This window comes from Chelonia mydas, chromosome 1 (genome assembly GCF_015237465.2).
Source record: "Chelonia mydas isolate rCheMyd1 chromosome 1, rCheMyd1.pri.v2, whole genome shotgun sequence".
Taxonomy (NCBI): Eukaryota; Metazoa; Chordata; order Testudines; family Cheloniidae; genus Chelonia; species Chelonia mydas.
Window position 1 is genome coordinate 31,977,592 of NC_057849.1, and position 27,854 is coordinate 32,005,445.

The 27,854-nt window shown below is 39.8% G+C and overlaps 1 protein-coding gene across 4 annotated transcripts in view; it reads left to right on the forward strand.

Annotated features, from left to right (window-relative positions):
- The window catches only part of ARHGAP42 (Rho GTPase activating protein 42), a 308,234-nt gene that overhangs the window by 201,247 nt on the left and 79,133 nt on the right, over positions 1–27,854 (forward strand). For all 4 annotated transcript variants that reach the window (XM_027821863.3, XM_043529366.1, XM_043529362.1 and 1 more), the window contains 2 exons: positions 3,758–3,859; positions 11,606–11,716. In XM_027821863.3, the coding sequence (XP_027677664.1) occupies positions 3,758–3,859; positions 11,606–11,716 (213 nt within the window). The remainder of the gene's footprint in view (positions 1–3,757; positions 3,860–11,605; positions 11,717–27,854) is intronic.

Consider the following 27,854-nt stretch of genomic DNA (forward strand, 5'->3'; position numbering starts at 1 on the left):
ACAAGTCACTATGTGACTGATTTTTCCTACCGATAAAGTGAGAAGTACATAAAGTAAATAATATTTCTTTCATAACTTAATGTAAGTGTTTGATCTAGTGGATGGGGAATAAGACTAGGAGCTGGCAGACTTGGATTCTGTTCCCAGTCACTGGCCTTGCTTTGTGGTGTTTGGGAAGTCATTTCACTGCTCTGTGCCTGGTTCTCCTTCCCACTTTTGTGTCTCTCTCTTATCAATATAGACTCTTAGTTTTGAATCCCAGCTCTCATTAGGTCCTAGATCAGACCCGCTAACATGGAACCCCAGTGCCTGTGAAGCTGTATTGACTTCCACTGTACTTGTCGATTTTATTGGAGGATAAAACCTGTTTTGACCAGAGCCAGCTCATTTAACCCCTTTGTGTTTTCATTTGTCTTTCACTCGCGGGTAAACAATACATACTTAATTGACAGGAATTGTGTGAGGCTTAATTTGTTAACCTTTCTAACGTACTTTGAAATCCCCACATGAGAAGACTGTAAAGAACTGAAAAAATACTTCTGATGTGAGGTACTACACAGTTCTGTTCTGTAATAGTAAAAGAGGCTGGGACATCTCATTGAAGTACCAGGGAAGACCTATGCTAGATTTTGTCTTGATTTAAAAGATGGTGTCCTAAAGCTTAATTACTAGAGCTAGGTTTCTGCTTATTATGATGAATATCCCATGGCTTCTCCCAACAGAGGTAGCATCAAAAATCTCTGTAGAAGAGGATGATCCATCCTCAAAAGAACGTAAAATCTGTTCATTTAAAAAACAAACAAACCAAACCTTAATTTGCTCACCACATGTAATGCAGCCTCAATAACCAGGCAACTCATCCGCTTAATTCTTAATCTCTTATTCATTTAATTTGCTTTAGTCACAAACAAACCATCAACAAAAATGTCCACCTGACGAGAAAAATATATTTCCGCAAGCCTAGAGGCAAACTTCACACTTCCTAGGTATAAAACATCCCAGCATCTGGACATGCTAGCATTACATGGGATCCGCGCTGCCGGGAAGGTACCTAAGGTAAGTATCAGTGTTCCATCTCACCTTGGTAATCTTGTTGCATAAACAAACACATCAGTTTACAACAAAAAGAAGATTCCTTCCTATGTATAACTGGTACATATTTCATCTACCTCTGTGTTTCCAAGGTAATGAATAATATGACTCTTTTAAGCATTTAAAAATGTAGTTGCTGTGTAGGACCTGGAGAGTGCAGGACCTGAAGGTTTACCCATTGTCTTGCTGGGATTGAGACTTGGTTGAGGGCAAATTGGCTCTGATTTAATCCAGATAATTTTTTGCTAGTTGGCAGGGGGGAGTAATGAGAAGCATTAGTAGAATTCCTATTGACTCTCTTGTTTTCAATGCCTTCTGTGTGTTTTGCAACCTGGAATTCTTGATGGATTTACATCTGCTTCTTGATGTCCCCGGTAACAGCAAGAGTCAAGAATATATATCTGCAGCTGGCCAGAAAGACGTCGTCATTTCAAAGACAACCTTACCATCTTGTGTGACACTGATGAAATTATTTGACGTATACAAGCTAATATTTTCTTGGTTAATCTCGAGGACATTGGAGGCTGTGTATTTTCAGTGAGGAAACCATGACTCTGGGATTGATTTCTCAAGTTAGTTTGCCAGACACTGATTTTTGTGGCTAAGTTTGTCACACTTCAGGGCGCATGTTGCAGGTGTAATACAAGAGTTTTACCTTGTGTATATTAGTCTTTACTCTTTTTTGTAAATGTTTAAGTTTGTTAACATGTGACCACATGTATTAATCTGTTATAAAATATTTTAGGTTTTTCGATGTGTACTATATTATTCACTTGTTGATATTTTGTTGGATCAGGTGCTTCCATTTCTATTTAATTTCCTGTAAGGATGCTTTATATACTTTTCTTTATGTGGTGCTGCCTAGATTCTATGTTGATGAGCACCTTAGGTCTTGTGTATACAATGCATTAGTCTGCACTCGAAGAGTGTAAATTCTAGAGCATACGAGCGTGTTGCTCACTAACAGGCCCATGTTGACCCTGCTCGAGTGCATTAAAAGTTCCCTAATGCCTATTAACGCAATACTGTTTAAAACTGGACTACATTAATGAGCAACACGCAACTTTTAGTGCACAACATGCTAGTGTGCACTAGAATTTACACCCTTCTGGTGTGGACCTGTGCACCATGTAGGCAAGCCATTAGAAATATGCTTATAATAATAGATATGCCATATGAATCTTCCACATAATTGAGAGTTTGTTTTCTTTTTCCAGTTTGGTATGATTATCATTGTGAACTTATTTATATTGTGGTTAATTATATTGCTGGAAATAATTAACTGTTGCTTTGCTGTTGTATCTCAGTATATATGGTTTTAAGATCTCCCTATTATTTCTTATTTCTTTGACTATTGATATGACTTTCGCATGGCATGATGACAAAAAAATTAATTGGGGAGAATTTTCAAATCCTCTCATTAAAATCTACTACAGTAACTTGTTTAATATAAAACAATAATTCTTTGAGAGAGAAATTGAGAGCAGAAGGAAAGGATCATTGAGCCCTGCTCATGACCTGATGTTATTGCATTATATCTAGTGATTGGCTTCTCACCATTAATAGCTTTTGCTTATGTGCTGATGAGACCAGTCCTGCTAGCCTTTCTTTGTTTTCTTAAAATACTCAGTTTGTTAGTCATTACAGGGAATCATGCAGGATAAGTTTTAGGCCTATAAAACAGTCGGGGGGAACCGCAGCCAACCACAGGATAGACACTTTTATTGCAATAATATAATGCAGTAACAAGAATTGTTTTAATCCTTAAAATGCTGTGGGTACTTACTTATTTCCCCTTTACTCCTTCCTTCCCAATGCTGTCACTTCTAGAATGATGGGAGAGATCCCAACAGACAGCGAGAGAGAGGTCTTTTTCTTAGATTTACAGCCCATAAGCATCAGAATTTTTTTTTTTTAAAGTAGAAGAGTATCGCTCAGTGTGCCTTGTTTATAATCAATAATTTCCTTTCTGGATTATTTGTCATGCATCAAAGTACTCAGCTGGTGGGAATGTGGGGTACCTGACTCCACATGAGGAAAGCTTTCAAAAGAGGGAAGGCGGGAGAGTGGAGAAATTCCCTAAAAAGGACACGTTTAAACATTCAAAACCATGCAAAGCATTTGTTGAAAAACTGTGTTGCCTGCATTAGCTCCCTTTGCAGCTATATTAGACTCATACATACTTTTCCTTCCTCCTCCTCGTGTTCTAAGAATATGAGTAAAAACCACAATACAGCACTCTGAACACAAAGGTCAGGCAAACCTCAACTCAAATGAAAAGGTAAGAGGGGAGGTCCACAAAGGGACTGTTGCAAAGATTTTTTTTTTCAGTCAGAACCCACTCCTGTAGGTTTTTTGCAAGTTGGAATGATCTGAGACACGCACATTTATGGAGTCAGTAGAAAGTGTAAATTAAACCAGTTTAAGCCCCAGTACAGCAAGGTACCTAAGCACGTAACCAGTCCCACTGAAGACTAGCATATACTTAATGTCTCACTGAATAACTTTTAGACCCCAATTCAGATATGAGTCTATTGCCATAAAACCAATGGAACCAGCAAAAATAATTACACAGCTAGTCTTTTGAGCAAATGTGCTAGCTTTTCCTTTCTGTGGGCTTTGAAGTTCTATCAAATTCTTTACTTTGCAATGTTTTGTTTTTCAGGATGGGAAGAAGAAGTTTGACAAGGAAAGTGAGAAATATTATTCCATTCTAGAGAAGCACTTAAATTTATCAGCAAAGAAAAAAGAATCTCATTTGCAAGATGTAAGCTCTTACCCTTTTATTAGACCATAAGTTTATCTTTAAAAAGAGTTGTCTCTAGGACATGCTATATTTTTATCATAAAATGAATGATGATTTCTGCCGGTCCCTGTTGCTATGTACATATACATAAATTCTGTATATGAGATTAATACTATTCTGATGTAAAATAAAACTCTTAACAAGGCAGTATTTCCCACGTGTTCTGCCATATTTTAAGTTGCAAACCTAATTTTTACTATTTACAATACTGTATTTGTAATGCTCTAATAAAAATGTATGACCTTTATTTGGAAGGTGTATGTGGAATATTTATAATTAATATAATTAGGCTATGCTGACTTTTTTATTTTATTTAATTGACTCTGTTTTACATAAATTTTGAGCTAGATAACTTACCCTGAAGCATTTTAATCACACTTTTTATGCTTTTCAGCATGTCATGTTTTCTGCTTTAATCTGAGAGAAACATTCTTTCCATAATGAAACTATACGGCTGTGTTTTATGAAATTAAAAAGAGTGCCATATTGCAGATAAATAAATAGATTGCCAAAAGTTTTTGGCAGTTTTGTGCGTGTGATCTTCAGGTAAACTTGTGTTTGTCATAACAAAATGTAGTCAAATATGGCCTCATAAGATTCTTAGTTTGAGCAAAGAATGATTGGTCCTTATGTAACCTATGGGTGGGCTAGAGTTCACTTCATTTCCCGCCTCCAGTGCCTTAAAAAAAAAAACCCAACTCCCATAGAAAGTAGCTGGAGACCCAGAGTTCAGTCTCTAAGGATTTTCAGCAAGGATTGCACAGGGTCAAGCTCCCCACGTTCAAGTCCCAAAAGGAACTAAAGAAATGAATTTAATTAAATAACTTTATAAAATTTTATGATAAAGAAACAATCTAATTTTTACAGGATGACATGGCTATTTTATAATCCACAGACATTACCTTCACAGTTATACATAAGCATAAATAAAGAAAACAAATTAAAATCTGAACAGTACAGTCCCCACAGAAATACAGTCGGAAGAAACTGAAAGTTCCCAAAAGCTTAGTTCACCTAAGTCATGGTTAGAATCTTTGATCACCAAATCTATACAGTCTGGTGAGTCTAAAACAACATCTTCCCTCCACTTGCTTGTAGGAATCGTCAGCTGGAATCCATGCAGACTCTTCCTCTGCTGAAATCACTGCTGGCCGGTCAGCTAACCGATTAACCAATCACCCAGCTAAGTGTACAGAGTTAAAGAAAACCTGGTTACAAGAAAATACAAAACTGAGAATAGCGAAATATAAACGACTCTTTCCCCATTACTACATTTAAAGAAAAGTTGGTGAATCAGACTAGTTGAGACAATTTAACTAGAACAGTTTGGCTAAAATCAAAACAACATTCAAAGCATGCAGTTAAAATAGAAGTAATTTTTCCCTCCCAGTTTCCCCTTGCTGTAATTAGCATTGCCCATGCTTCACTGCTAGAGGATTAACAATATCACTGGCCTGCTGCAAAATGCTTCAGAGTTAGGGACAACAGCCCGCTTTCTGCTCCTGGGCTCAGCGTCTTCCAACTCACACAGGGCACATGGCCTTCTGCAAAGCAGCTGCCCTGACTTTTTGCCCTCACGGAGTCTGACCCCAGCAACAGTAAACCTATTGGAGCATACCCAAAACTACCACACCCAATTCCAGAAGCTTCTGGATGTGGAGTGCTTAATGACCCAGACACAACTCGCTCCTGCCTCCCCGCAATGGGTCTCTTAAAGATGTATCTCCCTATTAGGCACATGGGTTACACTTACTCTTGTGTAGGGTGACCAGATGTCCTGATTTCATAGGGATAGTCCTGATTTTTTCTTTTCTTATATAGGCTCCTATTATCCCCCACCCTCTGTTCTGATTTTTCACATTTGCTGTCTGGTCACCCTACTCTTGTGAATAGTACTTTTTTGAACCAGCAATTTTAACACAAGTCAGTGAGCCTGATTCTGCGCTGCCTTGTACCTTGTGTAGCCATTCATGCCTGTACAAAGTTCCATTTTTATCTGGTAGCATTTTACATCTGTAGCATTTTGCAGTAGTGTAAATGACTACACAGGTATAAGGCAATGAATATCGAGTCTCATTGAGACTATTTATATGCGTAGAGGCTTGCATAATTGGACACAGAATTACATTTTTTTTGTGTGCATTAGTTTTGCTTCCTAGAAGTTAACCGTACTTCCAAATAGAGTCCACTTTTAATTGCCATACTGTGTACAGATTAAGGATCTACAGTGATAAAAAAACTATTCAGAGACGATTGTTCTATTATGAGCACAAAGCTCTAATTATACAGGGTAAAAGTATTTAAACCTGATCCTGGAATCTGATGCAGTTCCACATAACCATGCATTTATGTGGCGCTCATTTGATTTCAACAGGGTCTACCAGGGTCATAGCATTAAATGTAGATGCATCATCCATTTTAAAGAGTACATACTGTAACTGTTACTTTTTAAAAGCATGCATAGTTCTAATTTAGCAGAAGGATCCCCCTTTTAGCTATGTTGTTAGATTAAATTATTTTCCTGTGTAGCAAATTATAAATTGTTTTTTTCAGTATTACTGACACACTATATTAAATTTTCCAAAAAAGATGAGCACTATTTTAATAGCATTATTATCAATGATAAACTCTGAAATCTTGGAAATTATTTTGCTGACAAAATTCTACACAAAAGACCTAACCATCTCTCAGAAAGTCACAATGTGTGGTTTTTATATTTACCTGATATAATACTGCCATTTCATAACATTTATTCTTTTATATTGTACTCGCTAAAACAGATGTCAGTATGATGAATCAACTGTAGAGAAAACAACATTAATTTTACAGGGGGAGGGTTTGTTCCAGTCACAGGCCAAATTTACATATACACAACTCCGACAAGTCCATAAATTCCCCTTACATTAATGGGGAAATAGTTCCATTAGAGATTAAGCAGGAAGTCAGAAAACAATTTTCGATGTATTTACCTATAAATCAAGATTTGGTTGAGTCAGTTAAGTGCTAATTTACTGTCGGGTTTAAATAAAGCACATTTTGCTCGGATTGTTATGAAGATTATTTGTTATATTGCAGTTAAAAACTAATTGAAATGAAATAAAATGTATCAACTGTGAATATAATTAAATAAACTGTCTTAGACTCACAAAGGATTTGACTTGAGCATACAAATTAATGGAAAATCACAGTAAAAGTTTTCCCCTCTGTCCTTAAATAATCACTTCATGCCTAGATATTGAATTTCATAAGGGATGCTAGTTAGTCTACTTTTCTAAAGGCCGTGATTGTAGAACAAACAGGGCCTAGTTCACCATTACATTGCTCCAGATTAATGTTGATATAACTGCACTGAAATCAGTGGAGTTACGCCAGCATAAAACTGGAGTAAGGACAATGTTGAATCAGGCATTTAAATTATAAAAACTGGTTGTGGGGGAGTTAGATAAAGAATGGGGCAGCTTTTCTTGTTTTGAGTTTGATTCAAAATGTGCAATTTTAATATTGGGCATATGTTTAGTTTTGATGATAATATTATCACCTCAGGTCATGGTTGTCCAGACTTGGCCAAGCTGAAGTTGGCACTAGCTGTGAGCCAGAGGGCCACATGCAATTTCCCTAAAATGAAGTAGGTTGCAAAGTTATTCATTTATTTGTAATGCAGAGATACAGCCACCAGAGACTTCAGATCCCTGCATTTGATGTTCCATCTTAATCCAAGTGGAGGCCTGTGTTTTCCATACATCTGTATTTACAGGGCTACAGTCACATAGTAAAGATCCTTCTTTGTGCCAGACCTTGGGCTACCACTGTCAAATAGCGTGTAAGGTGAAGATCATTTGGGTTTGACTTTTGTCATAATATGCAGCACATTCCATAATAGTACACAGACTACTGACATACTTTTTACAAACTGCACACAGTAAAAAACAGCAAAAACCCAAGGTGAACAATTTTTTTTACTATCCCTATGAGAAAACCTATGGAAAGAAATGAGAGTTACACAATTAAAAAGGAATAGATCTGAATCAATGCTACAAGCATCAATTTTGGTAGCCCCCATTGATCACTAAATGCAGATTCATGAAAATGAGCTTTCAGAATCATGCTCATATATGGAGGCATGTCCATCTTGGAAGAACAGATCGAGTTCTGATGCACATTCTAGTGCTGTTGCCAGTCAGTCAAAATAATGCTGACTCTAACTGTCTCATAAAAGCGGCTTCTGTAATTTACCATACAGTAAGCCATTCTTTACCATCAGGTGAGTGGCATACAAAAAGGTGTGAAAATCTTTCCTGCCTTGGAAAAGTTCAGATAAACCACTTCTTAACTGATTCGTACAACTGTGAATGCTCATTGATCAAGCAGACTCATCAGCCTTCACAGAAGATGGCTTTTGGAAAGTGTAATTTGATCCCTATACCCAAATGATCATTGTGGCCCAAGTTTTAGACAGTGTTTCAAAACATGCTTAAGTCTCAATAAAGTTAAACATGTGCTTACGTGCTTTTCTGTGGATGGAGGAAAGCATGTTCTTGAGTGCTTTCCTGAATTGGGCCCTGAAAGAGCTCATTGCTAAAACCAAATTAAACAGTATTTATATACAACCAAAAGTAAAAACTGAGGCCCATGTTATGCAAATTTTCATTGTCTGCAATCCCCTGAGTTAAGGTTTTCAGGATCAACCCTAAAGTTGTAACACATTGTTAAATTCTGCCAAATTGCATGCCCTATATACCCTATTTTATATACTTTTTGTAACATAGTGATTAATATACTAAGTTTTAGATTCATCAAGGAAACCAGTAATAGAAAATACAACAAAAATGCCACATGGCCAAGTTAACTTTGTGGTAAAAGCCTTAATTTTTGGAATTGCGTGGCTTTTGAGTGCTTGATTTCTTATCCTTAACATTAGCTTTTGCATTTAATTTCCTGTTTTTATAGGCCTAAAAAGGAACAAATGCTACTGATTCATTTTAAAAATAATATTAAAGCTAATATTTTTGCTTTCAAGTGCTAATGGAGTACTGTAGAAGGGATTTAATGTTAAATGTCTCCATGCTACTAAATGATGATATTCACAGCCTTACCTGAAGCAGTATTAATTAGAGGTGCTATTAACAGGCAGAATCTTTAACTGAAGGCAAATACTGATTGTACAAATACAAGATTTAAAATATACTAAACCTGTTTTCTTTAAAAATGAATATTCTTTCCGTTCCTTGATGGAAATTATAAAATAAGCCATCTTCAATTTTCTAGCTTCACATACATTTGTTATTTGAGTTCCAAATTTAATCAGAACATAAGAGGAAAATGTCTTATTTTTATATTCCCATAAATCAGAAATGGCTGAACTGATGTTACTGAAAGTTTCCACAATTAAAAAAAGAAATTCCCTTAGAGCTGGGGTCAGACATAGACAATTTCAGCCCAAAAGTTATGAATAATTGAAAAAATGGAGTTAAAATGGGAACTGGCCATGTGTTCTGTCTCCCTCTAATAGCTTGTTTACATGGAGGATAAGATCCTACTACTCTTATCAGTTGGTGGAGTTAATTCTTTATTTCCAGTGACAGAAGCCTTTGCTTTGGTGCTGGAGTTTCCAGGTTCGATCCCTGCTACCCATGGTAGCAGTCAATACTCATAAATTTCCAGCAAACACTGCACACTACACTTTATGTAAAACAGTGGGAAAACTAAAACATGAAAATTAGCTATTGTGAAAGTGTAAAACTATAAAATATTTTTATATTCTCAGACAGCTTGATTCATGTTCTGAAATGATAGGCTGCAAGATTTCTGTGTTTAAAAACAGGTTTCAGAGTAACAGCTGTGTTAGTCTGTATTCGTAAAAAGAAAAGGAGTACTTGTGGCACCTTAGAGACTAACCAGTTTATTTGAGCATGAGCTTTCGTGAGCTACAGCTCACTTCATCGGATGCATAGCATATCGTGGAAACTGCAGAAGACATTATATACACACAGAGACCATGAAACAAAACTTCCTCCCACCCCACTCTCCTGCTGGTAACAGCTTATCTAAAGTGATCATCAAGTAGAGCCATTTCCAGCACAAATCCAGGTTTTCTCACCCTTCCCCCCCCCCGACACACACTGTATGTGTGTGTGGGGGGGGAAGGGTGAGAAAACCTGGATTTGTGCTGGAAATGGCTCTACTTGATGATCACTTTAGATAAGCTGTTACCAGCAGGAGAGTGGGGTGGGAGGAAGTTTTGTTTCATGGTCTCTGTGTGTATATAATGTCTTCTGCAGTTTCCACGATATGCTATGCATCCGATGAAGTGAGCTGTAGCTCACGAAAGCTCATGCTCAAATAAACTGGTTAGTCTCTAAGGTGCCACAAGTACTCCTTTTCTTTTTGTGTTTAAAAACATATCCCTCTCTTTTTCTTCCTCTCTCTCTGTGAGATAATATGTGGAAAAGGCATTTGAAACTACTCATGCTGGGAAATGTGCTAGGAATTAGTCATACATGATATTCAAGAGAATCCTTAACAAGGCACACCAGCTTTGATGCCCCTTTTTGTTTTCTTGTCCCACTCCTTCCTCTGCACCTTTTTCCATGATGCTCAGAAAGTGTGGAGCACCTTCCCCCAAACCACCTTTCCTTGCTTCACTCCAGGCTCTCCTAAAATTCACATAGAATAAATCCAGGAGAGGAGAGAAAAGGAAAGAGGAGCTGGGTTGGGGGAACCCTAAAGCCAAAATTTTTAATCTTGGATGTCTAAAGGTAGGGCCCGAAATCTGTATTTAGTAACCTAAATAAGTGCCCTAATTTTCAGAAGTGCTGAGCGCACACAACTCCCACTGACCTTAACGAATGCTCAGCAGCTCTGGGTGCGGAGCCACGTATGTAGGTGCCTTACTTTAGGCACTCAGGTTTGAAGATTTTATCCTAAATTAATGCAACCATCCTGATTTGTCCTTGTCTTACTCAGGAACTGTCTGATTTTATTGTTATCCTGTCCTCTTTCTCCCTTTCCTTTTCTGTTTTGTCTACTTATGACCCTGGCCTGTTGTGTCCTGTTACATTTAGACTGCAAAACAATAAAGGGGGCTGTCTCTGTTTGTGTTTCTATGGCAGCTAGCACATTTTTGCATGCCCAAAATAATACTGTTCCTTGCTTTAAATCTCACATAGTTGGTCCTAGACTGCTTTTCGTCATCCTTTTGTGTTCCTTGCACTTTTGCCAGTTTAGATGTCCTTCACCAAATACCTAATGTCTGGACTGGTGACTTGTACTGTGTACCACATTTCATTCTAGTTCACTTTGAAATGGCTCAGTAGTTAAACTGTTGACAAATAAAGCGTCTCTGATTACACTTCATGCAGCCCTCATGGAAAGGTTGGTTGTTAAAGGAAGAGAAACATTGGCTTCTCTAGAGGTCTCATGGGACACAGGTCCCTGGTCTGAGAGCATTGTAGAAACATTTTACTTAGCTCCTGATGGAGAGTATTTCATCATTTTTAGCATCCTCTTCTAGCCACTGCTAGTATCCCTACTCTTCTCTGTCAAAATGAGGGTTGTGTTACGAGCATAAGAGTATATAGGGCTGGAAAATAAAACAGGAAACTGGAACTTAGAGGACTCTTAAATAAATAGTTAATAATGGAAACCCGAAGTGAGCCAGTTATAACCGTAAATTAATATTAATTTAATGTACTTCATTTTTATTTTTAGGCAGATACGCAGATTGACAGAGAACATCAAAACTTTTATGAAGCGTCATTAGAATATGTGTTCAAAATTCAAGAAGTACAGGAGAAAAAGAAGTTTGAATTTGTTGAACCTGTAAGTTTTTTGTATTTATTTTTCACTTCCTTTACCTACATTTACAGTGACTGTATTTAAAGATGAAAATTTTGGTTAATGTTCTTATTTTTTGATCTCTTTTTAATTAAAGGAGTTCTTGAAAGTAATTCATGAGCAAACAGGCATAACGTTCTTTTCTTAGGAATTATTCCCATTCTTAAAGACTTGCACAAAAGTTTTCATGTCTATTGTGAAATAAAATAAGTTTGAAATCTGCATGACATTTTAATGACTGAACTTAAAAGGTTGTGTCTGGGCAACACGTAACAGAGATTTCCTAATATAAAAATTGGCTCAAAATTCCAATATTAGTCTTTAAGTGCTCAGAGTATGACGTTTACCTCATGTTTAGTTTTGTTAAGTTACATATGAAATAACATGAATAGGATGTTAAAATTCATTTTTATAATTATTAAGGTATTTTTGTAAAGTTATATAATGTCTGTAGCAGAACATGTCTGAGACCACTGTGTGACTGGCAGAAGTTGTGCTAAGATTTTAACAATTGGGACTATGAAGTTAAGTTTATAAATCTATATTTAAAGTGCCAGCTGACTCAGGCTCCTGGTGCTTGGGCTAAGGGGCTGTTTAATTGCAGTATAGATATTCAGGCTCAGGCCTCAGCCCTAGGGTTCTAGAACCACCTAGTCCGAGCCCAAATGTCTACACCGCAACTAAACAGCCCTTAGCCTGAACCCCGCGAGCCTGAATCAGCTGACACAGGCCAGCTGAGGGGTTTAAATTGCAGTGAATACATAAGAACATAAGAATGGCCATACTGAGTCAGACCAAAGGTCCATCCAGCACAGTATCCTGTCTGCCGACAGTGGCCAATGCCAGGTGCCCCAGAGGGAGTGAACCTAAGAGGTGATGATCTAGTGATCTCTCTCCTGCCATCCATCTCCACCCTCTGACAAACAGAGGCTACGGACACCATTCCTTACCTATCCTGGCTAATAGCCATTAATTTCCATGAATTTATCCAGTTCTCTTTTAAACCCTGTTATAGTCCTAGCCTTCACAACCTCCTCAGGCAAGGAGTTCCACAGGTTGACTGTGCGCTGAGTGAAGAAGAACTTCCTTTTATTTCTTTTAAACCTGCTACCCATTAATTTCATTTGGTGGCCCCTAGTTCTTATATTATGGGAACAAGTAAATAACTTTTCCCTATTCACTTTCTCCAACCCACTCATGATTTTATAGACCTCTATCATATCCCCCCTTAGTCTCCTCTTTTCTAAGCTGTAAAGTCCTAGCCCCTTTAATCTCTCCTCATATGGGACCTGTTCCAAACCCCTAATCATTTTAGTTGCCCTTTTCTGAACCTTTTCTAATGCCAGTATATCTTTTTTGAGATGAGGGGACCACATCTGTACGCAGTATTCAAGGTGTGGGCGTACCTACCCGTAGACACCTAAATTCAGCCCCAGTCCTGGAAAGACTTTTGTGTATGTAATTAATTTTATGCATATGAGAGAGCCTATTGAACTCAATGGGACTACTTTCACGCTTAAAGTTCACTACATGCATAGGTCTTTAATTATCTTGACTTACATGGCCTGATAATCTAAAATGTTGGACACTCCATAGTTCCCATGGATTCAGTAGGCTACTAGTTCTGAAAATATTGGCCCACATCATTTGGGTGAGTGCCAGAAGTGTTCTGTTTTCCCCCCGCCATCACAGCCACCACATACAATACAGATAAAAGATTTGTTCACTATGCGATTGTCCTGCTACATAACGCTATCCTGATACCTCACAGATTTCATGAAACATTTCAACTGGACAGTGCATTTTTCTTTTTTCTTACCTATTGGCAGATAACCAAGCAATATTAGTTAGCATTTTGTTTTTGAAGCGGGATAGCAGTTGCATATCCCTGCATTGTTTTGTGTGTCTGTAGTTTCCTTGACAAAATGGTTTTTGGGTAAATGTCTCAAAGACAGAAATGCATCTCTTGTGCAAAAGGAGCATCCGCAAACACAGATCTCTCATTTCTGTCTATCCCAAACAACCCCACTAGCTTCCAATGTATCTAACCTTGGATCGTCCTAGATTGTGAACAACAGTGAAATTCATCTGTAATTCCCAATCTCCCCAAGAAGAGTTACCCTAAGTGCCTATCTTCATATATTTTGAGATGAGAATATATTTCAAAGTGAATATTTGCATGTTGGTGAGAAACTAACGAACCTCGATCCAGCAAACTAAAACATAGCCTTACTTATAATTTATATTATGGACTTGCTATCAGTGAGGATGTAACATACACCGAAATAGGAGGAGTAAGGAAAGATGCAAATCAGAGCGAGGATTTCACGCTCATTTCATATTGGGGCTGTAAGAATGGGATTTTAGGAAAGATTTGAGAAGCATGAAGAAAAAGTCTTGTTGACTAGATTTTGGAAGAGACAAGGGAGGTGAAGTAATATTTTTTATTGGACTAGCTTCTGCTAGTGAAAGAGACAGGATTTTAAACTTACACAGAGCTCTTCTGCATGTTGGGAAACTTGGGGCAAGTCTACATTTAAAATGTTGCATCGGCACAGCTTTAATGAAGGCACTCAAAGGTGAGGAGAGAGAGAGAGCTGTCCCGTCAGTGCAGGTAACCCCCAAGAGGCAGTAGTTGTATCGGTGGGAGAAGCTCTCCTGCTGACATAGCGCTGTCTACATGGGGAGTTAGGCCGGCAAAACTACGTCGCTCGGGGTGTGGATTTTTCCAGTGTCCTTACATTCATAACTTTGCTAGACACAAAAAATCATGGACTTAATAGAGACACTGGATTCATGACTTACTGCAACAGTCTATAACTCATTAACAGCTCCCCCCGCCCCCCCGCAGCTGCTTCTCTTCCTCCCCTTCCTTTCCTGCCTATGACTGGAGGGGTATGAATGGCCACTTCACCTTGAATGATCCCTTGAAATATGTGTTAACTACGTATGCTAAACCATTTGTTCCATCTTGTATTTAGCTGTGACATCTGAGGTAAGTTTCCCAGACCTGAAGAAGAACTCTGTATAGCTCAAAAGCCTGTCTCTCTCACCAACAGAAGTTTGGTCCAGTGAAAGATACTACCTCACCCACCTTGTCTCTCCAATATCCTGGGACTGACATAGTTACAACAGCACTGCATACCTAGATTTTGGAAGGACGCTGCAAGCTAAAGGGGAAGCATGGGAAAAAAGACATAGAGACATTTGTTGGTGAAGATTTTTACTGTTCCACTGCAAAACATTATTTGTAGTATCAAACACATTCAGTAGAAAAAAACCCAAAATTATAATCTCACCTGAAGATTTTAGGAAGTCCAAAGTGTCAACTTTCCATTAACTTTCTCCTCTACTAGGCTGTCCTTATAACTGTATGCAAGCAGCAGGGAAAACAATTCACAGGTTCGCAAAAAGAAAAGGAGTACTTGTGGCACCTTAGAGACTAACCAATTTCTTTGATCATGAGCTTTCGTGAGCTACAGCTCACTTCATCGGATGCAAAAAAAATTCACAGGTTGTAGATGCATTTTAGAGTGGATTTAGATGGGATGTTAACAATTCCATGTTAAATGAGGGTCTTTTTTTTTTTTTTCATTTGAAATCAACAGAATGAACAGTAGAGACTTTCTATGTTTTTCTCCCCAGTGAAGTCCTAGAAAGCAGCAAACTAGTGGTAAATAGTTGTGGCCTGTTGAGGTTTAAAGTGATGTATATAAAAACATCATACTATAAACACTTACACAGAGGGTAATTGACAGACAAAGTCATTCATTTCATATATTTCAATAGGGATTTTGGAGGGCATTAGAGGGTTGTTTTTTATTTCTTTTTTTGCTGTGGAAAGTGCAGTGCAAATTACTTTCAGATTACTGAAAAATGTCATCTTAAGTAACTTCAGTATATGATGGAATTGATTGCTCAGTGCAATTCACAGCACATGCTCTACATGTGCGCAGATATTACCGAGATGAGTGTCATATAAATTCAGAAACATTTAATTGTTCTTTATTAGCTGTGCTAATTATAAGGTATTTTGCTGGTGTCATGCCTCTGATTCTCAGCCTAGTATCTCATTCCTTTATACAGTTTGAAATGTCCTAAGTATAACTAATGAATACAGGGAGTTGTATTTTTATTTTATTAAAATTTCTCTTCAAAGAGATCTGTCAATGAGGAAAGAAGAGATTCTGCTGTGGAGGTAAAAGGAGGGGAAATTATTGTGCCAATCAGGACTCATAGACTTTAAGGCCAGAAAGGACCATCATGATCATCTAGTCTGATCTCTTGTACATTGCAGGTCACAGAACCACACCCACTCACTCCTGTAATAGCCCCCCAACCTCTGGTTGAGTTACTAAAGTCCTCAAATCATGGTTTAAAGACTTCAAGTTACAAAGAATCCACCATTTACACTAGTTTAAAGCTGCAAGTGACCCATATCCCATGCTGCAGAGGAAGGTGAAAAACCCCCAGGGACTCTGTCTGTCTGATCCAGGGGAAAATTCCTTCCTGACCCCAAATATGGCAATCAGACCCTGAGCATGTGGGCAAGACCCACCAGCCAGACACCTGGGAAAGAATTCTCTGTAGAAACTCACCCCATCTAGTGTCCTATCACCGACCATTGGAGATATTTGCTACCAGCAGTCACAGATCAGCCATATGCCCTCGTAGGCAGTCCCATCATATCATCCCCTCCATAAACATATCAAGCTCAGTCTTCAAGCCAGTTAGGTTTGCCTCCACTGCTCCCCTTGGAAGGCTGCTCCAGAACTTCACTCCTCTGATGGCTAGAAACCTTTGTCTAATTTCCAGCCTAAACTTATTGATGGCCAATTTATATCCATTTGTTCTTGTATTGGCCCTTAACTGAAATAACTCCTCTCCGTCCCTGGTATTTGTCCCTCTGATGTATTCATAGAGAGCAATCATATCTCCCCTCAGCCTTCTTTTGGTTAGGCTAAACAAGCCAAGCTCTTTGAGTCTCCTCTCATAAGGTAGGTTTTCCCTTCCTCTGATCAGTGTAATAGCCCTTCCCTGCATCTGTTCCAGTTTGAATTCATCTTTCTTAAACATGGGAGACTGTGTATTCCAGATGAGGTCTCATCAGTGCCTTGTATAATGGTAGTAGCATTTCCCTGTCTCTACTGGAAATACCTCGCCTGATGCATCCTAGGACTGCATTAGCCTTTTTCACAGCCACATCACATTGGCAGCTCATAGTCATTCTGTGGTCAACCAATACACCCAGGTCTTTGGCCACCTCTGTCGCTTTCAACTGATAAGATCCCAGCTTATAGCAAAAAAATTTATTGTTAGTCCCTAAGTGCCTGACACTTTGCACTATTAATGTCCCTTCATACTGAACCTTGGAAAGGCTCAGTGTTATGGGAAACGAAATGGGGAAAGTAGCCCAGCAAATCCTATAAGGTGTGTAATACCCATTGGTGCAGTGGAGGAGTGGGGGGGAGGGGAGGGGAAGTGGGTAAACTACCACTTCTCATTTGGGGAATATGGAGTTTAGTTTAAGTTAAACTGTGTTTATCCAAGTTTAACCTCATCTACACTATTGCATTGGAGAGGGAATTGCCAGGTAGGAGGATAGTCTTCTTTTGGGGGGGCAGAGGGGATGGGTGGTTTATGAGGGAAGGATGGTGGATGAATCATGCTCAGTGGATTATCTCTAAGTTAGGGGCTCTAGTTTTTTACAAAGGTCCTATGTATCCAACCCCAGAGGCCATGGGTCTACTTTTGTGCTTGCTGTGCAGTGCCTCTCATCTCAAGACTCTGGTCTTGAAGTCTTCAAAACCCTTTGTCTTTGGGGATAATGACTCTTGTAAGTAACCTGTGGCTTTTGCAGTCCAAGAGAGTTCATACTCAAAGGACGGCAGGGGTATCTTCAGTACCGCCCTGCCTTTGGTGGTTCTACCAAAGAAAAGAAGCTATAGAAACACTGGTTTCAGAGTAACAGCTGTGTTAGTCTGTATTTGCAAAAAGAAATGGAGTACTTGTGGCACCTTAGAGACTAACCAATTTATTTGAGCATAAGCTTTCGTGAGCTACAGCTCACTTCATCGGATGCATACTGTGGAAAATACAGAAGATGTTTTTATACACACAAACCATGAAAAAATGGGTGTTAATCACTACAATCACTTTCTCTCCCCCCACCCCACTCTCCTGCTGGTAATAGCTTATCTAAAGTGATCACTCTCCTTACAATGTGTATGATAATCAAGGTGGGCCATTTCCAGCACAAATCCAGGTTTTCTCCCCACCCCCCACCCCCCACAAACCCACTCTCCTGTTGGCAACAGCTTATCTAAAGTGATCACTCTCCTTACAGTGTGTATGATAACACTGCAGTGAATGTTGCCCACTGGTCACTGAATCATTGCATTCTGTGGCTGCCCTTGCCTTGTGCCCTTCCTGAACACTGTTGCTGGGTGGGGTAGGTCCATTTAAGGATAAATCTAAGCCTAGATATATAGACCTGGCTCAAATGTTAGCAGTTTTTATAGTCTGTATGCTATGCAGTTTTGTATTTATTATCTTCAATGTTTATAGATTTTTATTGCATTATGATACAGAAGTTCTTCTTTATTTTTCTTGTTGATAATTCAGATGTTAGAAAATGTGTTTGCATCAGTAAAGTTTTTGTGGACTCTCTTCTTTAATACATTATATTAACATTACAATGATTGGGGAGCTGCTTCTACTGTATTACAGAGACAAGGTGGGTGAGGTAATATCTTTTATTGGACCAGCTTCTGCTGGTGAAAAGGACAAGTTTTCAAACCCCACAGAGCTCTCCCTGAAGTCTGGAGAAGGTAACCTGAGTGTCCAAGATAAATATAAGGTGGGACAGATTGCTAAGCATAAAGGGTTCACACACTTATAAGAGACACACAAATTGAAGTGGGCAGTTAACACGTCTGCAGTTGTAGGACAATGGAGGGTTAGTAGGTAATGTAGGGGTGTGTTACAAAATGTTGTAATGGGACATAAAACCAGTGTCTCTGTTAAGTCCATGGTTTTTAGTGTGAAGCAGAGTTATGGATTTAAGTTCCCAGGCTTGTCTTTTGAAAGTGTTGTGCAGGTTTCCTGTGAGGACAAGGACTGGGAGGTCAGATATGGGGTGATCGCTTAGTGAAAAGTGTTTTGCTCATAGGTGACGAAGTGTTTCTATCTGTTATCATTTATGTGTGTGTGTATGTGTGTTCACTCAAGAGTGTAGGGGTTGTCTTGTTTCACCCACATGATTGTTATTGGGGCATTTGATACTCTCGATGAGGTACACCATGTATAGCATGTGTAGGACCCATGAATCTTGAAAGGTGTGGTGTGGGGGGTATTGATAATCGTAGCAGTGGAGATTTGTCTGCAGGTTTTGTATCTGTTGTACTAGCAGGGCCTGGTGCTGCTTTGAGTTGGTGTGTTCTGGTCCCTGGGGAGCTTATTTCTGACGATGAGCTTGGAGAGGTTGTGGGCTTGTTTCAAGGCCAGAAGAGGGCTTTGGGGAAAGATTTATTTCAAGATGTGGTCAGTCTTCCCATGAAGTATGGGTTGTAATTGGGATCCCCCATATGGGTTCTAGTGTAGGGTGGTAGGTGATAACTAGGAGTGTGCAGTTGGTGGTGGGTTTATTTTTTTCCTGTATTGAAGCAGGTTCTCCTGGGGTTCTTGGGTGGCCCGTTCTGTGATGCAATGTACTTTTCTGGTGGTGTGCCCTTCTTTAGTGAACGCAGTTTTAAGGCTGTTAACGTGTGTATCCCAGACTTTCTTTTCAGCGTATATGTTGTAGCCCACAGCTCCCATCACAGTGCAATCTACCATATTACTTGACTCTTTTAAAACTAGTTCTTTCTTGGAAAACAAGAGTGAAACTCTGCATGGAGATGGATAAATAATGTTTTGAACTGAATTCTGAAGCACAATTTAAATTAATTCTGCAATAAACCTTGCAACACATTTAAAACCAGAAGCAAATAAACAAATGAAAACAACCTCTCAGACAACTTCTGCTATTAGTTATGCCAGTGTGAATCCAGAGTAACCAGGTGAAAACCAATGCCATTTTCTCAGGATTTACACTGGTTTGATGGGCTTCAGAGTAACAGCCATGTTAGTCTGTATTCGCAAAAAGAAAAGGAGTACTTGTGGCACCTTAGAGACTAACCAATTTATTTGAGCATAAGCTTTCGTGAGTTACAGCTCACTTCATCGGCTGCATAATGTGGAAAGTATAGAAAATCTTTTTATACACACAAAGCATGAAAAAATGGGTGTTTACCACTACAAAAGGTTTTCTCTCCCCCCACCCCACTCTCCTGCTGGTAATAGCTTATCTAAAGTGATCACTCTCCTTACAATGTGTATGATAATCAAGTTGGGCCATTTCCAGCACAAATCCAGGTTTTCTCCCCCTCCCCCCGACTCCCCGCCCCACACACAAACCCACTCTCCTGTTGGTAATAGCTTATCTAAAGTGATCATTCTCCTTACAATGTGTATGATAATCAAGGTGGGCCATTTCCAGCACAAATCCAGGGTTTAACAAGAACGACTGGGGGGAGGGAGGGGTAGGAAAAAACAAGGGGAAATAGGTTACCTTGCATAATGACTTAGCCACTCCCAGTCTCTATTCAAGCCTAAGTTAATTGTATCCAATTTGCAAATGAATTCCAATTCAACAGTCTCTCGCTGGAGTCTGGTTTTGAAGTTTTTTTTGTTGTAATATAGCAACTTTCATGTCTGTAATCGCGTGACCAGAGAGATTGAAGTGTTCTCCGACTGGTTTATGAATGTTATAATTCTTGACATCTGATTTGTGTCCATTTATTCTTTTACGTAGAGACTGTCCAGTTTGTCCAATGTACATGGCATAGGGGCATTGCTGGCAGATGATGGCATATATCACATTGGTGGATGTGCAGGTGAACGAGCCTCTGATAGTGTGGCTGATGTTATTAGGCCCTGTGATGGTGTCCCCTGAATAGATATGTGGGCACAGTTGGCAATGGGCTTTGTTGCAAGGATAGGTTCCTGGATTAGTGGTTCTGTTGTGTGGTTGCTGGTGAGTATTTGCTTCAAGTTGGGAGGCTGTCTGTAGGCAAGGACTGGCCTGTCTCCCAAGATTTGTGAGGGTGTTGGGTCATCCTTCAGGATAGGTTGTAGATCCTTAATAATGCGTTGGAGGGGTTTTAGTTGGGGCCTGAAGGTGACGGCTAGTGGCGTTCTGTTATTTTCTTTGTTAGGGTGAGAGAAAACCTTTTGTAGTGGTAAACACCCATTTTTTCAGGCTTTGTGTATATAAAAAGATCTTCTATATTTTCCACAGTATGCATCGATGAAGTGAGCTGTAGCTCACGAAAGCTTACGCTCAGATAAATTGGTTAGTCTCTAAGGTGCCACAAGTACTCCTTTTCTTTTTGCGAATACAGACTAACACGGCTGTTACTCTGAAACCTGTCATTATGCAAGGCACTGCATTTAGCCGTATGGAGTGGAAATCTATCAACTGCATGAAAAAACTTGTACAGATACAGACAGACATCATCTTCCTTTCCAAATGCAAACAGATGGACATCGTACCAAAAGGACTGAAGGTAAAAAATCCATTACAATCTACATACCACACAGACTATGCTGACAGCTTGTGCCACACGCTCTCAAAGAAACTGCGGAACCACCTGATCAACCTCCTCTACAGCAAACAGGGAAAGATAAAGAATGAGCTCTCAAAAATGGATACTCTCATAAAAAACCAACCTTCCACACAAACTTCCTCGTGGCTGGACTTTACTAAAAGTAGACAAGCCATTTACAACACACACTTTGCTTCTCTACAAAAGAAAAAGGACACTAAACTTTCTAAACTACTACATGCCACAAGGGGCCACAGCAATGGTTCCCTCAACCCACCCAGCAATATTGTTAACCTATCCAACTATACTCTTAGCCCAGCAGAAGCAGCTGTCCTATCTCGGGACATGTCCTATCTCCCTCCACCCCCACAAACATGATAAAGTTCTGTGGTGACCTAGAATCCTATTTTCGACGTCTCCGACTCAAGGAATATTTCCAACAGACCTCTGAACAACATACTAATCCACAGAGACCTCCCTACCAACACTACAAAAAGAAGGATTCTAGGTGGACTCCTCCTGAAGGTCGAGACAGCAGACTGGACTTCTACTTAGAGTGCTTCCTCCGATGTGCACGGGCTGAAATTGTGGAAAAGCAGCATCACTTGCCCCACAACTCAGCCGTGCAGAGCACAATGCCATCCACAGCCTCAGAAACAACTCTGACATCATAATCAAAAAGGCTGACAAAGGAGGTGCTGTTGTCATCATGAATAGGTCGGAATATGAACAAGAGGCTGCTTGGCAGCTCTCCAACACGACTTTCTACAAGCCATTACCCTCTGATCCCACTGAGAGTTACCAAAAGAAACTACAGCATTTGCTCAAGAAACTCCCTGAAAAAGCACAAGATCAAATCCGCACAGACACACCCCTGGAACCCCGACCTGGGATATTCTGTTTACTACCCAAGATCCATAAACCTGGAAATCCTGGGCGCCCCATCATCTCAGGCATTGGCACCCTGACAGCAGGATTGTCTGGCTATGTAGACTCCCTCTTCAGCTACCAGCCCTCCCAGCTACACTCCCAGCACTCCCAGCTATGCTACCAGCACTCCCAGCTACCTTCGAGACACCACTGACTTCCTGAGGAAACTACAATCCATCGATGATCTTCCTGATAACACCATCCTGGCCACTATGGATGTAGAAGCCCTCTACACCAACATTCCACACAAAGATGGACTACAAGCCGTCAAGAACACTATCCCCGATAATGTCACGGCTAACCTGGTGGCTGACCTTTGTGACTTTGTCCTTATCCATAACTATTTTACATTTGGGGACAATGTATACCTTAAAATCAGCGGCACTGCTATGGGTACCCGCGTGGCCCCACAGTATGCCAACATTTTTATGGCTGACTTAGAACAACGCTTCCTCAGCTCTCGTCCCCTAACGCCCCTACTCTACTTGCGCTATATTGACGACATCTTCATCATCTGGACCCATGGAAAAGAAGCCCTTGAGGAATTCCACCATGATTTCAACAATTTCCATCCCACCATCAACCTCAGCCTGGTCCAGTCCACACAAGAGATCCACTTCCTGGACACTACAGTGCTAATAAACGATGGTCACATAAACACCACCCTATACCGGAAACCTACTGACCGCTATTCCTACCTACATGCCTCCAGCTTTCACTCAGACCACACCACACGATCCATTGTCTACAGCCAAGCTCTGCGATACAACCGCATTTGTTCCAACCCCTCAGACAGAGACAAACACCTACAAGATCTCTATCAAGCATTCTTACAACTACAATACCCACCTGCGGAAGTGAAGAAACAGATTGATAGAGCCAGAAGAGTTCCCAGAAGTCACCTACTACAGGACAGGCCTAACAAAGAAAATAACAGAACGCCACTAGCTGTCACCTTCAGCCCCCAACTAAAACCCCTCCAATGCATTATTAAGGATCTACAACCTATCCTGAAGGATGACCCAACGCTCTCACAAATCTTGGGAGACAGGCCAGTCCTTGCCTACAGACAGCCTCCCAACTTGAAGCAAATACTCACCAGCAGCCACACAACAGAACCACTAATCCAGGAACCTATCCTTGCAACAGAGCCCATTGCCAACTGTGCCCACATATCTATTCAGGGGACACCATCACAGGGCCTAATAACATCAGCCACACTATCAGAGGCTCATTCACCTGCACATCCACCAATGTGATATATGCCATCATCTGCCAGCAATGCCCCACTGCTATGTACATTGGTCAAACTGGACAGTCTCTACGTAAAAGAATAAATGGACACAAATCAGATGTCAAGAATTATAACATTCATAAACCAGTCGGAGAACACTTCAATCTCTCTGGTCACGCGATTACAGACATGAAAGTTGCTATATTACAACAAAAAAACTTCAAAACCAGACTCCAGCGAGAGACTGTTGAATTGGAATTCATTTGCAAATTGGATACAATTAACTTAGGCTTGAATAGAGACTGGGAGTGGCTAAGTCATTATGCAAGGTAACCTATTTCCCCTTGTTTTTTCCTACCCTTCCCCCCCCCCCCCCAGTCGTTCTTGATAAACCCTGGATTTGTGCTGGAAATGGCCCACCTTGATTATCATACACATTGTAAGGAGAATGATCACTTTAGATAAGCTATTACCAACAGGAGAGTGGATTTGTGTGTGGGGTGGGAGAAAACCTGGATTTGTGCTCGAAAAGGCCCAACTTGATTATCATACACATTGTAAGGAGAGTGATCACTTTAGATAAGCTATTACCAGCAGGAGAGTGGGGTGGGGGGAGAGAAAACCTTTTGTAGTGGTAAACACCCATTTTTTCATGCTTTGTGTGTATAAAAAGATTTTCTATACTTTCCACAGTATGCATCCGATGAAGTGAGCTACGTAGCTCACGAAAGCTTATGCTCAAATAAATTGGTTAGTCTCTAAGGTGCCACAAGTACTCCTTTTCTTTTTACTGGTTTGATGGAAAGCTGACTTTAGACTTCTCTTAATGCTTGCTTAGAGCTGGACCTTGTTCCCTCTTTTGACAGCAAAACTTCCACTGATTTCCATGGAGCAGGATCAGGTCCTTAGAGATCATCAGAATCTGACCTATCTGAAGTGTGACAAATAGGATCATTAACTAGTCATCAAAGATTTAAAAATAAATAAATAAAACTAATTCTAATTGCATATGTTTAAATGATGGCCTCGTAGAAACTTGAGCTATCTAAAATACTGTTTTTTTATTAAAAAGAAATTTTGTCTAGATACAGTAGTAAAATTCAAAAACAAATTCCATATTTTTTGCATTTCCCGCAACGGTATTCACTAAACTCATTTTAAACTGGATAGCTAAATACCTTTTCGTTCTATATGTATAAATAAATGGAAGTAAGGAGACAGTGCCTTTTGGCTGATGCACTACAGGCCAAAGGTTAAATTCCTCTTCTGTCCAAAACCTAAGAACAATCTTCTTCCTGTGAGAATGAAATGACCAAGCAATCTCAGGGTCACAAACTTTACATAAAAATAAATAAAGGCCAAAACAGTCTTTGGATTCTATTTCAGGTTCTCTGTTGAAATCCTTGCAGCTCTTGCAGCATGCAGACAGATTATTGTGTTAAATGAGTACAAGTCTGATTTCTCTATTGATCTGGCTGATGAGGTATTGAGAGTGAAGTAGCAGTAAAGTGCTTGTTGCACTTGGAAAATTGAGAATATAAACACATTGGGGATTGTAGGTAACATTTGGTGAAGCCAATCACTTCTTAACACATTCAGATCACCTTGAAAAATACATCATCTTTAAAAAAAAAACCCATTCAGAATGCTTTCTCTACATTTACATGGAATGAGCCAGACTCTGACATAGTGCTGCTTGTGAGTAGCCACCAAAAAGCCACAAAAATCATGAGCCAGGGACAAAAGTTTTTCACCTCAATTTTGGCTCTCCAAACACCGTGCTTATTAGGCCATGCCATAGTCTCTCCTGCAGGGGCTGTGGAAGGGCATTACAGAACAGGGTCTCCTTCCACTATCAGTGGTGTTTACAGACATGCATACCTGCATCCTGAGTACACATGATTTCTACACAGGGCATGAAATACATCACCCTGGGGACTGCATGAGAGAGACATGGTAACATTTTTGCGGGGTGGATAGGTGGGGTGGGTGTTTGGGGAGCCCTTGGCCAAGAGATTCCCAAGGCCAGATCCCGTGCAATGCACAACTGCCACACTTCTAGAATAGTTACTTGAAAACAAACACAACTTAATGCATCATAGCTAAAACATAAAGCATTTTATTCTTATATTTATCCAGATGTTATCCTTTCTTATAAATTCAACTTTGCTGCCATCTAGTGCCAGTTATTTTTTTCTCATTTCACAGTACGCTCAAACCTTAACAAAAACCTTTTGTATTAGGGAAAATGAAGACAAAAAAAAATGTAAATGGATATAAGCTGTGTGAATTTTTTTTTCTGTATCTTTCCCAGAGCTATAGATTAAACAGCCAAAAGTGAGTGTTCTTCACAAACAGGTCTTAAACTTATCTTTATAAAACTTATAAACTGACACAGCAAGAAGGGTTCAGTGCATTTTTTTTTATAGGTTAGTCATTTAAGAAAGCCCACTATAAGCATAGAGTGCATTCTTCTAATTTTGGTTTATCACATTAAAAAGAAATTTTACAGAGTAGCTTTAAAACAAAAGATGTCCTAAAAATATTTTAGGTGAGGAAAACAGAAATTTAAAAATTCCCTAGTCAATGTCAGTTCTCAGATCTTGGATAGATCTCTTATTTTTTCTGAGAAATTGTCATATTTTATTTGCAAAACCTCTAATAAAGAGAAAATTGCAAAGAAAATCCTTAGGTGGTATAACTTGTAATAGCCCAGTTGAAGTCAATGAAGATATGACGATTATACACCAGCTGAGGATCTTTCCTCTTGGAAGTGTAATCTGCAGTTGCTTTAAAATGGACACTGCCATGTAATTCAGAGCCATATATGTAAAATAAACATAAGGTGTTAAAAAAGCTTAGTGCTCAAGAGGCCTATTTTATGTTCCAAGACTCTGCCGCTGACTTGCTGTGCAACCCTGAGCTCTTTATTTCTTTTCCTCAGTTTCCCCCTGGGGATGATAATAATTACTGACCTACAAAAGAGCATTGTGAAACTTAATGAATTGTTGTTTGTAAAGTGTTTTGAGAGCCCCAGATTGAAAGGCCTGTGATGTTCTGCTCAGGACACCTAGAACTTTAAGCCACAGTGTTACCCCTCTGTCTCAACAGGTGAGAGCTTTGCTGGCGATTAGACTGCCACACTAGTCTGTCTATCTGCCACACTAGTCTGTCTACCTCACTAGCAAACTGCTTGAGACTCTGCCAGTTTAAACCTTGCCTTGCAGGTAGCAATCAGAGAACCCCAGATACCGAGTTCCCTGGAGATGTGTGTCTGCAGTGTTCAGTTCCTCTCACTGTGACACACTCTGAAGTTTGCTGCCTCCAAGTAGACAGTGCACACACCAGCCTGTTAAGTTAGCTGACGACTCACACTTCACTTTAATACACAGCGCCGAGGGGGTTCTGCAATAAAACAAGCATAAGTTTAATAAAGAACAGAGTTTAAAGTGATACTAAGAAATAGAAAAAGAGAGAGAACTGGTTACAAGCAAAACAAAACATGCTTTCTAGCCACTCAAACTTAATTAGAGGAATTTACTGTCTTTGCCTAAGCAGTTGTCTTTCTTACATCAAGTTACCAGCATCTCTAGCCCTCCAGACCATGGGATTCAACTTTCACAAGCTCAGCCCGTGTTGTGTCCTCTGTCCCCTAAGTGGTGGATAACTAAAATGTCTCTTTGTTCCCCTTATATTACCCAAAGACCATTGTCTCTGCCTCAGAAACCAGGAAGGCTTCCTGGGGTGCAGACTCTGACCTCTGGTGAGCTCTCTGAGCTCCTTCCTCCATTAGCTTGATTGCTTTTTTTACCTTATATGCAAATATACTTTCATTGTCCTCTGCCTGTATTCAAGCCAATCAGACAAGGCAATCCACATTCCTTGTCTAGGGCAGGCTCAATGTATGTGTAACACCGATGGGGTCATCAAACCAGGGACCTCTGGAGCTTAGTGCATGAGCCTCTACAGCATGAGCTAAAAGCCAACTGGCTATTACCTAAGGCTGTAGAGCAGACTCATTTAACTCTCTCTAAGTGGTTTTGGTGCCACTAGATGGGACTGAACACCACACCCAGAAGGTGTGTGGGTACATATGCACTGCCTCCCAAACATATTTTAAGAACCTATGTTGGCACACATACATAACTCTTTGTACCCAACCAGTACGCACATCACAGTGATTTTTCAGGACCAGCATGTCACCAGTTTACGTATGAAACATTACAAGTCACTTTTTAGATACATATCACGACAACACGTGTTGGGGGTAGTGAGTGTGCCCAGCCTGATATGAGTTACAGTATAGTGGGCC